Raw genomic sequence first — 19128 nt, 5'->3', positions numbered from 1 at the left:
ATACTTTAGCAAAAAAAGCTTTAACTATAGAGGAAGAACATGTATGGATTGAGGAGGTCCCAGGTTTCATTGTGGGATGTCTGAATAGTGATAAAGTTGTAAGAAGTGAAGATTAGTGGAAAGTACTGATGATATTATTATTATTATTTTTTTTAAAAAAGTTGTTTCTTGGGCTTCAAGAATTACTGAGAATTTGGTTCGTTCTCTCATGGAATGCCAAATTAATGGCGATTTGATGTTTAGTGTTGATTGAATATGGACAATTGATTCGAAAGGTAGAATCATAAATTTTATCCTCTTCTTAATTCCTTTCTGATAAACATGAGGGAGGTGGACTTCCCTCTCTTCCCTCTTCTTTTTTTGCTTTTTGCTATCTCCTAACAAACATAGCATTTGTAACTTTTTCTATTATCAAGTGATCTAACATCAGTTATTGCATAAATATGCTAATAATTATAGAGAGGTTGGTTTAATTAACAACTTAATGTGGAAATTGTTTGCAGTGTCAAAGGGGAAGAAGTGAAAGAGTGACTCAGGTGTTGAGGTCTGGTTTTTTTTATGTTGAAATTGGGAAATTAAATATTCTTGTTTTTCATATTTTGGATCTCACATGCAAAATGTCTCTGTGTTGCTCTGCTAATTCTTGTTCTCGTCCCTTATGATAGTTATATATAGACAGTAATTCATGGTCGCAATGATGCATTTAAAATTGTTCAATAACCATTACTAGGACAGATTTTTCTAGAAAAAAATGAATGATAAGGAACAAAGATATGTAATTTTCCTTGATGGAGATTGGACTTTCCTCTGTAAATGAGTTTGTTTGGCTTGAGGTGAAGCAGCTTTTAGTCATATAAAAGACTGCTGCCTTCTTAGAACATTATTATATTAGTAGCAATGTTTTGGTTTCGACGGTGTATATATATATATATATTTTTTTTTAATGCTAGACTTATTTGGTTTAATGACTTTTTAGAACACTCCACTACCCAAACTAGCCCTTAGTCATGGCTGGACTAGCTATCTTAACTGACAGGGGTGCTCATCTGGATTTGGATCTGGATATCTAGCCATAATCGGATTCAATCTGGATATCCGGATTGTTTGCTTCTTTTTTTTTTGGATAAAAACCAGATCTGGATTATAACCGGATTCAATCCGGGTTTTGTAATATTTTATTTTTAAAAAAACTTTATAACTTAAAAAAAAAAAATTATAGCACTTTAAAAAAAAATGATATCACGTTCAAATTGCCTAGATTTAAAAAAAAAAAAATTTAAACACTTTTAAAAGTTTTTTTAAAAAATAAATTGAAGAAAAAAATAAACAAAAATGCAAAATAGCTAATATTGTTGTTACATCACAATGCAAAACATAAATTTACAAAGAAAAAAATAAATAATAATAGATCATAACTAATTAAACTAATACAATGTCACTACTCTTAACCGATAAAAAAAAAAAAAAACAATGTCACTACTCTTCACATCTTCAATCTGGAATTGGGGTAAGCTGCACAAGGAAACTGTTTTGATATAAGCATTTTCCAAATCATGTGTTGATATAAGAAAATCAATATGGTGTACTTTTACCGATAACATATATTACAAATATATGGAACAATTAGGAATTGCAAATAATCAAATCACGCTCATTGAAGAATTATTAGTACCCGAACTGCATCATTAAATATTTGATCATATTTTTTAAAGATAATTTACAATTTCTTTATAATCTCATATTTGATCTAATTCATTAGCAGCAGTAAATATAATCATTACAGAGAGCACATCAGTACAACCCATTGAAACCAAATTATGCAAAACAGATCAAGATGCAAACTCACCAGCATGAGTAGCTCCAGATGATAGGATACCATTCCAATTAGCAAGCCATAAACTGTAGCCATTATAAAATAGACAACATAATATCTATTAAACAGGCCACAATTTTTATTACAGAAAAATAATAAAAATTAAAGTAACATAGTTGAGAAATCAACTTACCAAACTGAATTGCCTAAGGAAAAATGGCCCATCATCGAACTTAGGTAGAGCATTTTCCAAGTGATCAAAAGCTGGACTTGATGCAAGTTCAAGGTCTTAGTCAATCCGATCTTCTATAGTTATATGTGAAATTATTTCATAAGGGTAATAAGTTTTAAAGCTTAACAGATTCTTTTACTGTGTCTCCTTTGAATGATGTAAACACTGTCTTGTTGAAGGTGTCAGTGTAAGCTATCAACTCTTTAGCAAACTCTCTTTTAGCAGGATCCTATAACATTTTCCATAATTACTTCAGTCCAAAGGCCAATAGAAATAAATGGAGACAAAAAGCCTTTGATCGAGGGCACAAATGAATTACTCAAATCTTACATCAGGTAAAAGAGAAGACCCCCCAAAGTTGCTGTCTACATATTTAATTAAATCAAGACTCTCTCCAATAACTTTGCCATTGTGTTCCGAGGTTGGCACCTGTAAATATGCATTACTCCATAGTCAATCAATTTGATCAAGTAGCTAAGTCAAGAATATATTAGATGAAAAATGACATCTATACTTATAATTTTACTTACATAGTCATACATACTGATGTGTTAGTTATTAGAAGAAATTTGGGAATTGATACAAAGTAAAGCCTCATACCATGATTGAATATGCAGTGTATGCAAAGTCAAAAGCTCCAAAGTTCACACCAACAAGAACAAAAAATTAAGTTGCCGAAGTTGAAGGAAGAGGGTTACCTTAAGAAGAACAAAATATAGAGGTTAAGTTAAATGGATAAACTAGCAATAAAAAATCAAAATTAACAAATAAAAGTATTTACCTTCAATGTCAACGTCTTCTACATGCTCCTCCACCTCCCAAGAACTAAGTGATTCACAACTCAACCAATTTTGCATGCAGATTAGTGCTTGGATAGTCTCCGACGTTAATGAGCTTCAGTATGGGTCTATTACACATTCACTAGTACTGAATGTGGACTCGGATGCGACGATGGAAATAGGGATGACCAATATATCACGTGCGATCTCCACAAGGATGAGATATCTAAATGAGTTCCTCTTCCACCAATCCAAAATCTCAAACCCGGGTATTTTTGGTTCAATCACATCTGAAAAATACCTCTCTGAGTCCGAGCTAAATACCGAATTGTTTTGCCCTTCAAGATATTGATCTAGAGATGTATCAAAATTTTCATATTCCAAGTCGTCACCAATAATACTTGAGGAATTTGAAACTTGTGCCATATTTGATCTTCTACATCTAGCTCATAAAACTTGTGGTATTACTCAATCAAACGATTCATGAGCAATCTTACATTGGCTTCAATTTTATCTCCACATTTATCCCCTTTGTACCTTTTTAACCAATATGACAAGGCTGTAATCTTATATCGACGGTTAAGGACAAAAGCTACATAAACAATCATGTTCATCTTATTCGTGTTCTCCCAATATTTATTAAACTTAAGTTTCATATTAGATGCCATCCTCTTCAACATATCATCCCCACTTTGATCCATTTTGTTCAAATTGTGCTCAATCGTAGAAATTTGTTGAAATAACATATTAGATGTCACGTAAGATGAGCCGGAGATTTTCAAAGTGGCATCATAAAAAATTGTTAGAAACTTAATAAAAACATGAGCCCTTTGCCAATCTTCAAATGGAGGCGCTGCAAGCTATGACTCCCCCACTCTCATTAGCACAAAAGTTTTTTCATATTTTTTAGCAATACTAAGCATTAGATATGTGGAGTTCCATCTGGTGGGAACATATAGACACATCATATTTTCACACACAATATTTAGCTTCTTTACACATGTTTTAAACATATCAAGTCTTGTCAGTGAGGACCTCACAAATCTTATTGCTTCTCTAATATTATTTATAGCATCATATATAATTTTTAAACCATCACATACAATGAGGTTTAAAATATGTGCAGCATATAGCACATGTATAAACTCGCATTCCAAAATTGTGAACTCCTTATCTCTTATGTTCCTCCTCATGTGATCAATAGCGACATCATTAGATGTGGCATTATCCACAGTGATCGTACAAAGGAGGTTAATCTCTCAATCCATTAAGCAAGACTCTAACATCCAAGCAATGGTCTCACTTCTATGATTAGGCATCTTGAAAACCATTATGATTTTCTTGTGTAATACCCAACTGTGATCAACATAATGACACATGACACAAATATAATTCTTGTTTTGCACTGATGTCTATATATCGATGGTCAAACAAACTGTTTGATTGCACAACAAAGCTTTCAACTTTTGCTTCTCCTCCTTGTATAAACCAATACACTCTTTTTGGAAGGTGGTTTGGGATGACAAGTTGTGTCCAGTCTCTAAATAACCCAATAGTTTAACAAATGTCGGATGCTCTATAACATTGAATGACAATTCACACTGGATAAACAAATTAGAAATCATCGTATTTAATTTTTCACGATCATATTGTCCTAACATTTGAGGACTAGTTCAGTTATCTTATTTATATGGTTTGCAATATGCTTCCCAAACTCTTTGTGAAAGTTAATATCTTCTAGTGTTGCAAACACCCAATTCCTTGTCTTGGGAAAAATGTTGCTTCAAATTCTGTTTTCCATATTATTTCAAAAGGTTTGGGCTAGTCTATCGCTGCAGTGATGGTCCTTGATAACTTCCAGGTGAGTTACTCACTTTTCTTTAGACGAAATCTTTCTCGGTCTAGTTATAGATGGATTCTGCCAAGGGCTACAATCATAGGACTTATTTCAAGGGTTTCTACCAAGGACTACAACCATTGCTTAGTAGGAGAAAGGGAGATTGCTCAAAATGTCTTGTTATTAGGAGCTTTTATTGTAAACATGTTAGTACAATTTTAGTTATTTTTTTGAAATTGTTAATAGTGTCAATTTGAATATCCAAGGTTTGTATATAATTTTTTTAGGTTATATTAGACAATTTTTTATGATCATTTTTGGCTTAGTCTCATCTTTTTTTACTTTTACAATTTTTTTTTGAATTCTTTTAGTATTTGCTGCAAATACTTTTTTTTTTCTTTTGCTGGAAGAATTTTTTTCCACCCAAAGTTCTACTGGGTAATACTAACACCCACCAGTACCTCTTGTGGTAATTACTCCTATTTCCACGAGCATAAACAAAAATGGACGTGCTTTGCGAGTTTTGTTGACTCTTATCGCGAGATGTGTCGTGAAAAAACATAGGTATTAGCTACGATTTAAACCTTTTGTGGGCTACTATTTGGTTCTCAATCTCTATTAGTCTACTTAGTTTATTTTTTTGGCAACCAGGGGTCCAGGAAACACTAATAGCAGAAGGAGCTATGGCGACCATTATTGGATACATTGATATTAATACACTGGTGACTGCTGCGGCGGCATCACCAAAGTAGCCTTTCCCTCCAATAATGAGCATTGATTCTCAATCTGTTCTTAAAAGGTAAATTTGGTTTTTTTTAATGTTAATTTTTCTATTAACATGAAGATATAAATTAAATAATAAAATATACATATTTTTATTAGTTTAAATCTTTACGATAAATGATGATTTGACAGAATTAGAACAGAGGTCCTAAATTTAAATTATTATTCTTCACTCTACTACCGTTTAATTAAATATTCTACTTGTTAAGTCTATTAATTTGACAAAATTTTGGCCTGCACATGAGGGGAATGTAAAGAATATAATAAAAATAATAAAATCTACCTCTTATGAAAAAGTGATGATTTTTACATCGTGTTAGAGCATAAGTCTTGAGTTCGACTCATAACTTTATACTCTATCTTATTTAATTAAATATCATACTTGTTATGCCCACTCATTGAAAGAGAGTCTGACACACACCTAAGAAGAAATGTTAAGATTTAATTTAAATAATAAAATCTACCTTCTTAACATTTTGGGACAAATGGTGATTTGACGGTCACTACATGTCACAACCCCACCCTATCAAGGGCGAGACCGTGATCCCGTACCTGTTTTTTTTCCTATTATAACAGTAAATTTATTTATAAATGAATGCCCATATTGTTATTAGTATTATTATTATTATTTTATTAATATTTTTTATTTTTTTTTGTTTTTAAAAGATAGTGCGTGACGGTCCGAACGCATCACGCATAAATTCTAATTTCTAACTAAAAGAAATATCTAATAGACATACCTTTACATTCCTTTACAAGAGACTCTCAGAGTCCGTCATCCATTTATGTAACATAACTATTTTAAACAAAAAGGGACTCAGTCCCTTCAGTCACTACAAAAGAAAACTAACTTAAAGTAGAAGGGGTTTCATTACCCCACTATATACTTTATACCCGAAAGTATCTTGTCTAGAAGTTAACTCAATAAAACATCCCCGTGTGGGGTCCAGTATTAAAACATAAGAAACATATATCTTCATAAAAAGAAACCAAACTACCCAGGGACTACTAAACGTCGGCCCCTCCCTCCTCAGTAATACTCAGCTCCTCAGTAGATTCGTCTGTACCTGGACGTTTAAAACATAAACACAAAGTGAGTCTAATACTTAGTAAGCAGTACACCATGCTGTTAACTTAATAAGCATATAGTACTTTTTTTTGAAAACATGCATCCATAAACCAATACTAATTCTGACAATACTTCCATGCATATGCTTTCTTTATAACATCATGCATACTCTTACTTCTTACTATCATGCATATACTCACTTCATACTTTCATGTAAAATCTTTATTTCTTATTTTCATACATACTTATATATCATATCTTCATGCATACACTTCATTTAATCTTTCACTTTCTTGTGGCCAACACACTATTACGCCCCGTGTGTTGGGGTTAGCGGTCCTATTGGACCTGGATTCCACCCGTGGCCACATGTTAGGAACCCCTTTCTGTCAGGGAGCAGCACTGGGTGCACTACCAGTACTACTTACCCGGCATTGCAATCTGCCCATTTCTTTGATATCATTTCCTTTCATGTGGCCATTACATATTTTCATACATTAATTCATTCCTTTTCTTTCTTTGAAATCAACATTTTCAATATCTTCCTTAGTCCGATGAATATGCTTTTATTTTGGAAAAAAAATAGCATTTTAATGCATGCTTACATATAAATAAAATCTTAGTTATTTCAAGAAGCATGTATAAAAATTTCATGACTTAGGGTCTACATGCATGCATTACCATATACACATACAATCAATTATAATCGATAGGATACTTAACAGGGGCTACCAAGAAAGGCTTGTACATAATATAAACTCATTTATTCTTTAATTAGAGAAACGTTTGGAAAGAGATAGAGATATATTCTTCCACAAGAGAACTTGGCGTGGGCGCATGGTCATAGCTACTTACCTCGATCCGCTGCAATCCCTTTAACTTCAGAAAATCCTAATCCAATAAATAACAAGTGTGTTAAAACTCATCCAACATCCTTTAGATCCCCTTTTAACGATGGCTAAAATATTAAAAATCTAACGTCGTTTTCTACCTTTAATGTTACCTCAATTAACTACCCTCTCGACAAATCCTTACAAGAGTAACATAAGAAAATAGTTAATTTAGTTAACATAACATCAAAACAACTCCATATATGCATTTAATCACTTAAAACATAACATAATTATATATATACTCAAAATAGAACATTAAAACAGCCTTATATATATAATTAATCCCTTAAAACAGAGCATATATGTAGATATACAAAACATAACATCAAAACAACCTCATATAAATACTTAATCCCTTAAAACAGAGCATATATGTAGATATACAAAACATAACATCAAAACATAAGCTAAACAATTTAGTTAGCTTCCAAAATCACATTAAATCACATTAAACAATTTACCTTAAGCTTCTAGATTCTTTCAAGAGGTGAAGTGAAGGTCCAAAGCTTGAAGAAAATGAGAGGAGTTTGATTTCTTGAAGAGGAGAAGAAAAGAGGGAAGTGGCGTTGGCTAGCATGGAAAGAGAAGTGAAGAAGATTTGTTCTTCATTTGTTAGGTGTAGACCGATGGGTTTGAAGAGGAAATTCTTTATCTATTAGGTGTAGACCGATGGTTCATAAGAGAAGAAGGCTTAGTTAAATTTTTGGTCATTAAAACTTAAGGAAATGGAGGGTTAGGATTAGATTTAGGAAGATAACCATTCCAATTACCAATCCAATGGTGGGAATCATTTGTGCTCTTTCATAAATAATAAAATTTTAGGGTTTAAAGAGAAAATACTATAAGGCTTTAAAAATTATGTACTTAATTTATTTTAACAACCCACATAAAAAAAATAAAAACATACCCATCTAAAATAAAATAATAAAAATATTTATATGAACATATTTAACTTAAGAAATAAAATAAAATGACGTAAAGACTCACGTAGTAAGACTAGGGTATTACAACTCTCCCCACCTTAAAATAATCTCGTCCTCGAGATTGAATGTACCTTAAGGAAAAAGAGTGGGATATTTAATCCTCATGTCGTCTTCATGTTCCCAGGTTGCCTCTTGCTCAATGTGGTGGTTCCAAAGCACTTTGACCATCGGAATGGTTTTATTGCAAAGTACTTGAACCTCCCGATCTAAGATTCGGATTGGTGCTTCCTCGTATGAGAAATCTTTATGCACTTGGAGAGGTGCATAATCCAACACATGTGTAGGGTCATGCACATAATTTCGAAGCATTGAAACATGGAAAACATTATGCATGACTGAAAATTCTGGGGGTAGTGCGAGTCGATATGCAACTGCTCCTATCTTTTCAAGAATCTCAAATGGGCCAATGTATCTTGGGGTTAATTTGCCTTTCTTGCTGAATCTCATAACTCCTTTCATTGGAGCTACCCGAAGGAATACTTTGTCTCCTACCTCAAAGTGCAGCTCCCTTCTTCTATGATCGGCATATTTCTTTTGTCTCTCTTGAGCTAGGGCAAGCCTCTTTCTAATGATAGCTACTTTTTCTTGCATATTTTGAACTAAGTCAATGCCCAACATCTTTTTCTCACCAACCTCGTCCCAATAAAGGGGCGATCTACATTTGCGCCCATACAAAACTTCATATGGTGCTGCATTGATACTCTCTTGGTGACTATTATTGTAGACAAATTCAACTAATGGTAAGTATTTTACCCAACTTTTCTTGAAATCCAAGACACATGCCCGTAACATATCTTCAAGAATTTGAATTGTTCTCTCAGACTGCCCATCTGTTTGAGGGTGGAAAGCAGTGCTATAAATCAATTCTGTCCCCAAGTTCCTTTGCACGCTCCTCCAAAATGCTGAAGTAAACCGTGAGTCCCTATCCGATACTATCTTGGACGGAACTCCGTGCAACCTAACTATCTCTTTGACATATATCTCTGCCAACTTACTCATCGAGTAAGTCATCTGAATTGGTATGAAGTGGGCTGATTTCGATAATCTGTCGACAATCACCCACACAGAATCTTGTCCTCCTTGGGCTTTAGGAAATCCAGTTACAAAATCCATACTGATTTCATCCCATGTCCAAACTGGTATTGGTAGTGGCTGTAGTGCTCCCGAGGGTCTTTGATGCTCAGCCTTAACTTGCTGGCATGTCAGGCATTGAGCTACAAAGTTAGCCATGTCTCGTTTCATTCCGCTCCACCAGTAGTGTTGTCTTAGGTCTCGATACATTTTGGTACTACCTGGATGCACTGTGTATAGAGACCGATGTGCTTCCCTCAATATTAGATCCCTTAGTTCCTTTTTAGCTGGTACACACAATCTTCCTTTAAACCGCAATGATCCATCACCAGAAATCACAAAATCAGGTTGTTTTCCTTTTAAAATATCTGCTTTGATCTTCTGGAGGTTAAGGTCTTCACTTTGAGCAGCTTTAATTTGGTCCAATATTGTAGGGCCAAGAATTAGGCTATTCAGCCTTGCTTGTACATCTTTCACCATTTCCACTCCCAGCTTCTCCATATCTAGAAGAACAAATTTCTGGGGAGTATACATACTCCTGAGAGTGCTAGAAGGAGACTTCCAACTAAGGGCGTCGGCAACTACATTAGCTTTGCCGGGGTGGTAGTTGATATTACAATCATAATCTTTCAATAGCTCCAACCATCTACGCTGCCTCATATTTAACTCCTTTTGAGTGAAGAAATATTTTAGACTCTTGTGGTCCGTATAAATTTCACAATGTTCCCCATAAAGGTAATGTCGCCATATCTGTAAGGCAAATACCACAGCAGCCAACTCTAAATCATGGATTGGGTAGTTGTGCTCATAATCCTTAAGTTGACGCGAAGCATACGCTACAACTTTTCCATGCTGCATAAGAACACACCCCAACCCTTTGTGTGAGGCATCACTGTATATCACAAATCCTTCTGTACCCAAAGGTATAGTAAGAACAGGTGCCGTCACAAGTTTCTCCTTGAGCTCCTGAAAGCTTTTCTCACATTCTGCCGTCCATATGAATTCCTCACCCTTTCGGGTCAAGGTCGTTAAAGGAACTGCGATGCGAGAAAACCCTCCAACAAATCTTCGATAATACCCCGCAAGACCAAGGAAGCTTCTAATTTCTTGAATAGTTTTTGGTCTAGGCCATTCCACTATCGCCTCCACCTTTGCAGGATCTACGGAAATACCATCCTTTGAAATTATATGACCAAGAAAAGAAATCTTTTGTAACCAAAACTCACACTTATTCAACTTAGCATATAATTTCTTCTCCCGCAAAACTTGAAGAACAACCTCCAAATGCTTCACATGTTCTTCCGGGGTTCTTGAATAAATAAGAATGTCATCAATAAATACTATTACAAACTGATCAATATACTTCTTAAAGACACGATTCATCAAGTCCATGAAAGCCACTGGGGCGTTAGTCAATCCAAAGGACATCACTAAAAATTCATAATGTCCATATCTCGTTCTGAAAGCAGTCTTTGGAATATCCTCCGCCTTAATCTTCAACTGATGGTACCCTGATCTGAGATCAATCTTTGAAAATACTTGGGATCCTTGAAGTTGATCAAATAAATCATCAATCTGTGGTAGAGGATATCGATTCTTAACGGTCACCTTATTAAGTTCTATAATCAATACAAAGTCGCAATGACCCATCATTCTTTTTCACAAAGAGAACTGGTGCACCCCACGGTGATACACTAGGGCGAATAAAGCCTTTTTCCAACAATTCTTGCAATTGATCCTTAAGCTCCTTGAGCTCTACAGGTGCCATCCGGTATGGCGTTTTAGAGATAGGTGCCGTTCCCGGAATGATATCTATAGAGAACTCAATCTCCCTATCCGGAGGTAAGCCAGGTAGTTTGTCTGGAAAAACATCAGGAAAATCCTTCTCCACCTCTATATTTTGCAACTTAGGCCCATTTGGTTGTGGCATCACCAAACTAGCAAGAAATCCTGCACAACCCTTCCTTAAAATAGTGGTGGCCTTTAATGCAGAGATCACCTTCGGCATAATAATCTTAGCCACAGCACAAAAACAGAACTCTAACTCACCTGGTGGTCTAAAGATTACTTCCTTCTTGAAGCACTCCAAGCTAGCATGGTATTGAGACAACCAATCCATGCCCAAAATCACATCGAACTCTTCCATATCAAATAATATCAAATCAGCAAGGAGATGTCGATCTTGTATCTTTGTCGCGCAACCCTTCAGCACAAACTGACAAATCATGGATTTCCCGAGAGGTGAAGAAACAGACATCACTGGCTCAAGAGGTTCAGGTGCTCTCTCACTCAGGCATGCATATTTACGGGATATAAATGAATGCGTAGCACCAGAATCAAATAGTACTAAAGCACGATGCGAAAATAGGGGAAGAATACCTGTTACCACATTAGGAGAAGTATCAGCATCATCAAATGTTAACGCGAAAACTCGAGCCGGTGCTGGATTCTTCTGCCCTTGATTCTGCACTTGAGTATTAGGGGCCACAAGCATTGTACACTCCCTTGCCAAATGACCTATCTTACCACATTTAAAGCAAATGTTAGTCCCCATAAGGCACTTCCCGGCATGACGTTTGCCACAGTTTTGGCATGCGGGGTGAGGCACTGTTGTACCTCGTTGGGGAGGTTTGACCACTTGGATTGGCTTGGGCATCGGGCTGTACATAGGTCTCTTGCCCTTATTTTGCTCCATGGCATAAAATGGCCTCTTCCTTTGATTGAATTCCCCTGCCCGGACTCGTAAATTCTCCTCAAGTATCACTGCTCTATCTTCCAAGTCCGTGAACTTTCTAATGGGCCTTTGGGTTCGTTAGGTGTTACATATTTTCCCTAACATTCATGATCACTTTTGGGTCCTTCAGTCAAACCCAATACTGGTTTGGGTATTGTAGTGGCTCTATGTCTCCAACCAAAAATGCTCCGTAATGGAAGGAGTCATTCACATTGTTGGGTTACCTATTTTTATTGTTAGGCTGATGATGAAAAAAAATCATCCTTGAAGGTCTTATCTTTATAGGGAAAAAGTCAAGGCCGGTCGGGTAAAAAACTTATTTTCACACTAACCAATAACTATTTGCCATGTAGGAGGTGCAGTCTTCAAACACCTACATCCGACTATTTAGAATCCTTCCTCTCTCGTTCCATTAGCAACCCCCTTTCCGAAGAGTTCTCTCTCCCCTTCCATTCGATGCCCAGCCAACTTTTTGTTTCTCTCCTTCCATTTGCAGCGCCTTTTCCCCACCCCCTCCTTCTCTGGCAGCGCTTATTTCACCACTCCCTCCCTCCCTCTTGCAATGCCTATTTCACCACCCCCTCCCTCTCGTGGCGCCAATTTCACCACCCCTTCCTCTCGCGTAGTCTTCTCCTTGAGTGGTTTTATGTTTTTGAATGTGGGTTTTGGTTCTGTGGTGATAGCGATCACTAGGTCTTGTGATTAGTTGTGCATTTGTTGCATTATTTGCTCTAATTTAGATCACTTGTTTCTTTTATGACACAATCGACACATCCATATTTTGTTGCGCCTATGTAGCATGATGAGCTACATCCAGAATTAATGGACCAAGTTTCTTTGCCATTTTTGTTCCGAGAAATGCAATGGGTATCAGTTTTAGGCTAAATCTCAAGTGGGGTTTTCCAATTCAGCCTCATTCCCCCTCCAATTTACATTTAAAGCTTTCTTCTTCTTACGGGTTTCATATTATCTGAAGTATGCTCTCAACTCATTACAGAATTCCAATTGTAGAATTTTAGACACCGGTTACCTTCTATAAAGTTTCACCAACACAGAGCTCCACAAATCTTGAAAACCAAAAGGGAGTCGCCACAAATCTTTGAAACCAGATCGTAGTGTAAAGAGAGAGAGATAGAGACGGTTTAGGCGGATAGATGAGAAAGTGAGGAGAAAGTGATTTAAAGTGATTCTGTCACCTGTGTGAGGGTGCAAAGAAAATTATGTGGATAAATCTATGTGTTGTATTTATATTGGCTGGTGTAAAAACCGACGGGCTCCAAGTGCCACCCTCTCTTACTAATTTAGTATCAATAAGGCACATGTCGGAACTTGATTCATGTCCTCGTATCTTTTCCTGAAATTAGTACTCTGCGCGCTTTCCTTCGCATTTCTTTTATGGTAGGCCCTATTATACCATGTGAACTCAGATTCTCATATCTCTTTTCCAAAGGCAACGTCCATGAAATGAAATTAGCAGTACTGCATGGTAACTTTAATTCCTTGGCATTTTCTCTTTCGGTAGGCACTATCATACCCATGTGAACTTGATTTTCTCATCTCACTTTTCAAAAAGCAACCTCCAAGAAATTATTACCACTCCTTTACTTTTCCCCTGACATTTCCCTTTTGCTAGGCCATATTATAGCATGTGAACTTGATTATTTCTCATCTCACTAGTTTTCCAAAGGTAAATAGCACAACCATTGCGTGCTTTCCTTGACAAATGCAATAATTCTTTTGTTGGTAGGCCCCCTCTTATACCAAGTGGCCGGCTATGTGATAATTCCTTCTCTATATATAAAGCTACTTTTAAAGGAATATTGGACACATAAATCATGCATCTCTGTTCATTCCACTGTATATCCAAAATCATTCACATTCCATTTTTTTAAGGCCTGTTTTGTATGTTTCAATTTTTAGCAAAGACGCGGAAGGAAATAACGCCATGTTTAATTTGTTAACGAGGTTTTGATAATTTTTATGAGAAAATTTGAAATTTTCTTAAATTGAGTTTTGTAAAGGTGTATATGAAGATTCGATTTTTTTAATATATATATATATATATTTAAAACTTGTTTAAAAATAAATTTGATTATGCGCTAAAGTAACTCAATAAATGTGTTAAGTTACAGTAACTAAGTCATAGAAATTTTATATATATTACTTCTCATTCCTTTGTGAATATATTGTATGGATATTTTAATATTTTGTATTTGAAAATGAAGTTAATTTAGGTTGATGTATGGATTTTATGTATTTTAATATATAGATGCTTGGAAATTATGAAAATAAAAATAAAATGTATTTAAAAAATAAATATTGCATTAACTAAGTTGATAAAAAATAATATTATATTATAATTTTAGAAAATGAGATGACTAATCTAATATTTCAAGTTTTGAAAAAAACCTAAAAATTATTTATCAGCTGAAGAATGATATAATGACAATTATTTCACAATTTTATCCCAATGTTTTTGTTTTTTTTCATTAATAATGAGATATTACATGGACCAAATTAGCCCTTACTTTGTGCAGAGATGAGGGTCCAATAATAATGGCTCCTAAATAACAGGGGTCACTGACTTGACCGGGTGCAATCAGGTGGTGTTGGTCCACGAAACTAAACCCATTCGTCCATATATCAGCAGAGCTTATATACAACTCCAACTATTGCTTGCAACCACATTTTGCTCTTTGCTCTGCTATGCTCTAATTGCTTTGTTGTATGCTAAAAAGCCCTTCCTTTACTTCCCTTGATTTCTTTCGTTCCAAATAAGAAAACATGGCTGAGGTGGGAGTGGCATTTCTCCCTGCCATCCTTGGAGTGGTATTCGATAAAATGGCTTCTCAAGGAGTAGTTGATTTCATCCGCGGACGAAAATCAACCGATGAACTCTTACAGAAGTTGAAGATAGCATTGTTGCCAATGAATGTGGTGCTGGAAGATGCGGAAGAAAAGCAAGTTACGAATCCTAACGTGAAAATGTGGATTGATGAGTTGAAAGATGTTGCCTATGATGCAGAAGACATATTGGATGAGATTGCTACTGAAGCCCTCCAACGCAAGTTGGATGCTGAATTCCCACCTGCTTCAAGAAAGGTAGGAAACCTCATCTCTAGTACTTTCCTTAATCGTTTTGTCCATCATATAGAGCCAAAGATAAAAGAGGTACTTGTTAAACTAGAAGATCTGGCAAAACAAAAGGATGTTATGCGTCTACAAGGAGGAGTTGGAGGAAAACAAAATCCAGAAAGGTTGTCCACTTATTATGTCATAGAGTCTAACACTTTTGGTAGGGATGAGGACAAGAAAAAAGTAATTGACTTATTGCTCTCTTCTCATGGCTGGGGCAATGAAATGTGCTTGATTGCCATTTTTGGCATGGGGGGAATCGGCAAGACTACCCTTGCTCAACTGGTATACAATGACAATAGGGCGAAACAATATTTTGACCTTAAAATATGGTTTTGTACTTCAGAAGAATTTGATGTGCCCGAGGTAAAGAAATCAATTATAGAGCAAGCAGCTTTGTCAGCTTGTTATATTAAAGATCCAGAGCAACTTCAAGTTGAACTAGAGAAGAATTTGACTGGCAAGAAATTTCTCCTTATTTTGGATGATGTTTGGAGTGAGAAACCTATTCATCAGGAGTTCCTAGGCCAACTCTTGCAATATGGGGTTTGAGGAAGTATGATCCTTGTCACCACAAGGAATGAAAGCATTGCATTGGCCATGCATGCTAAAACTCATCATCTAATGGAATTACCAAATGCTGATTACTGGTCCCTTTTTAAAAAACATGCATTTCGTGATGGTAGCGCCAATGCAGATCCAAAGATAAAAGAAATAGGGACACAGATTGTGAAAAAGTGCAAAGGTCTACCTTTAGCAATCAAAGCCATTGGCGATCTGTTGTGGTTAGAATCAGATGTTGAGAGATGGACAAAAATATTGAAGAGCGATTTATGGGATCTTTCACTGGAGGAGACAAACATCCTTCCGGCTTTGAGATTAAGTTATAAGTATCTCCCTTCATATTTAAAACGATGCTTTGCTAATTGTTCGATATTTCCAAAAGATCATATTTTTAACAAAGATCAATTAGTTTTATTATGGATGGCGGAAGGTTTCTTGCATGAATCCAAAACAGAAAAAATGGAAGACATTGGTAAACAATACTTCTACTCTCTCGTATCAAGATCATTATTTCAACAATCAAGTGAAACTAAATTAGGTTTTGTAATGCATGATCTTGTGGATGATTTGGCAAAATTTGTGTCCGGTCAATTTGGCTTTACATTGGACGGTGATAATTCAAAAGAAATTGTGAAGATGACTCAGTATTTATCATATTTCGATTTGGATTACCCTAGAAGATTGAAGATGATCTTTGCAAGGCCAAGTATTTGCGCACTTTCTTGCAATTAGGATACAGTTACCGGAGTATTGAAAACAAAATGCCAAGTGCATGCAGGTGCTTAAGAGTTCTCTCTCTGTCTGGAATAGGGATAACTAAGTTGCCTGATTCAATTAGCAAAATGAAACATCTACGTTATTTGGATTTGTCTTTCACAAATATTAAATGCTTGCCTAATTCCATGTGTAATTTGTGCAATTTGCAAACGTTGAAGTTATCAAATTGTTGGTCTTTGGATAGATTGCCAAGAGTTATGAGGAAACTTATTAATTTACGTCATCTTGAAATTGATGATACTCAAGCTCTAAAGGAGATGCCAACACAAATGGGTAAACTAAAATATCTGCAGACATTGACCAAATTCATCGTCAGTAAACACAATGGGTCTTGCATTGGAGAATTGGGAAAACTAATAAATGTACGGGGAAAGCTTTCAATTTGGGAGCTCCAAAATGTTAGATTAGCCGAGGATGCTTTGGATATAGGCTTGAAGGATAATGATCACCTCAAGGAGTTGGTGTTACATGCACAATGGAATCCAACAAATGAATATGGTATTTGGGAAAGTCAAAGAGGTATACTTGAAAATCTGCAGCCCCATAAAAGCTTAGAAAGGCTCACCATTAACTACTACCACGGGAAAGGTTTTCCAGACTGGATAGCAAGACTTCCTTCATTGGCTAATATATCATATATGGAACTAAGAAATTGTAAATATTGTGGTGCCTTGCCAAAGGGTAGCTACCTTACCTTAATGAATTGTACATTAATGGGTTCGATGGAGTTGTTACTGTGGATACGGAGTTTTATGGAAATAGTTCTTTAACGACGCCATTTGGAGGATTGGAGATTCTAAGGTTGGAGAATATGTCGAATTGGGAAAACTAGTTTCATTTCAACCCCAAAAATGAAATTGAAACTTTTTCTCAACTTAAAAAGTTGTATATTAAGAACTGCCCCAAGCTCAGAGGACAATTTCCCAAGAAATCCTCAATACTCTTAATCGTATGTCTATAGTTGCTAATGCTTACAACAACAACAACCTCAGCCAGACTGAGATTGTTAATGTCCTGACCACTGGATTTATGGGTATGCTTCGAGATTGGTGGGATAAGCATCTCACTGAAGAAGCAAGGGAATCCATTCAAAAATCCATCAAGAATGATGACGAAGGTTTACCCATCTTTGACACAGTCAAGGGAGAAGGAGTCCCTAATAGTGTCAATACCCTGATTTATACCATAGTTAGACAGTTTGTTGGAACTCCTTCCAACATCACCAATAGAATTTCTGATTATTTGAATAATTTGTGATGTAATAAAATTTCTGATTATCGTTGGTACAAAGATGTTTTTATGTCTCGTGTTATGCTTAGAGATGATTCCCAAAAACCTTACTGGAAAGAGAAATTCATTGACGGATTGTCTCGTTTGTTCGCCATTAAGGTAAAGGACTCACTTACTGATATCTTGGGTTATCTGAATTATGATAATTATACTTATGGTGACATTATAAGTATTATTCAAAAACTTGGTGTTAGTATGTGCAATGATCAAAGGATGATTGCCCAGCAGATGAAGGATAGAAAGAAAGCCAAATGCGAAATGGGAAACTTTTGTGAACAATTTAGCATTCCTCCTATTGCTCCATCCTTGCAGCATAAAAAGAGTTTTAAAAAGATTTTAAAACCTCGCAGGAACTTTAATAGATCCCGTGATGAGTTTTACAAAAAACATGTTTCAAAACCGATTTCAAGAAGAAAACCATTTCAAAAAAAGGTTTCAAAAACCCCTACAAAGGGAACATGTTTTAATTGTGGTCAACTTGGACACTATGCGAATAAGTGTACAAAGAAGCCACAAGGTTTTAAGAAAAAGCTTAATGAGTTAAATATCAATGCTGTTGATCAAGAAGACCTATTTCGATTACTCGAACATAGATCTCCTTCATCTTCAGATGAGGATGAATTTAGTTCTAGCGGTTCTGATTACCACTTAGACTCTAATTATTCTAACTCACCAAATATTAAGCTTGGTTGCAATGATTCATGTTGTATTTCTAAAGTCAAGACAATCAATGTCTTAGATAAAGAGATAAAACAAGAACCTGTTTTGAGTAAAGAGGAAGAACATGAAAACATGCTTCTCTCTATTATCTCACAGATTCAAGACCTGAGCTAAAAGAGAAATATCTCAAGAAACTCAAGGAGACAATGACTCGTAAAGAGCCATCGTCCTCTAAAGGGAATATTTCATTTGAAGAAACTTTGGGGCGTTTTCAAAAACAAAAACCCAAAGAGATTTCATTAAAGGATTTACAGCATGAAGTATCTCTTGTTAAAAAAGAGATTACTGAACTCAGAGAAGAGATCAAGACTCTCAAATCTGAGACTGCTTCTTTTAAACAAGATTTAGCATGTTTAAAACTTGACAAAGAATTTGATCATGACAGTCCTTCGGGTGAAGAATCAAACCAGTCAGACCATGCTGAACCCTCTAGTCCAACTAAGGATAT

The 19128-nt window shown here is 35.7% G+C and overlaps 2 protein-coding genes across 2 annotated transcripts; both read left to right on the top strand.

Moving 5' to 3' along the window:
- The first annotated feature begins 14978 nt into the window (after nucleotides 1–14978).
- Nucleotides 14979–15881, top strand: LOC122293781 (putative disease resistance RPP13-like protein 1). Its single transcript, XM_043102256.1, has one exon. It carries the CDS (start codon nucleotides 14979–14981, stop codon nucleotides 15879–15881), a length of 903 nt encoding a protein of 300 aa, XP_042958190.1.
- Nucleotides 15882–15887: 6 nt separating this feature from the next.
- LOC122293779 (putative disease resistance RPP13-like protein 1) lies at nucleotides 15888–17440 on the top strand. Its single transcript, XM_043102255.1, has 2 exons — nucleotides 15888–16219; nucleotides 16855–17440. The coding sequence occupies exons 1-2, from the start codon at nucleotides 15888–15890 to the stop codon at nucleotides 17438–17440; spliced, it is 918 nt and encodes a 305-aa protein (XP_042958189.1).
- The last annotated feature ends 1688 nt before the right edge of the window (nucleotides 17441–19128 follow it).

Source organism: Carya illinoinensis, chromosome 14 (assembly GCF_018687715.1).
Source record: "Carya illinoinensis cultivar Pawnee chromosome 14, C.illinoinensisPawnee_v1, whole genome shotgun sequence".
In the NCBI taxonomy this organism is placed as follows: domain Eukaryota; kingdom Viridiplantae; phylum Streptophyta; class Magnoliopsida; order Fagales; family Juglandaceae; genus Carya; species Carya illinoinensis.
This window is presented reverse-complemented; position numbering and strand designations above follow the sequence as displayed.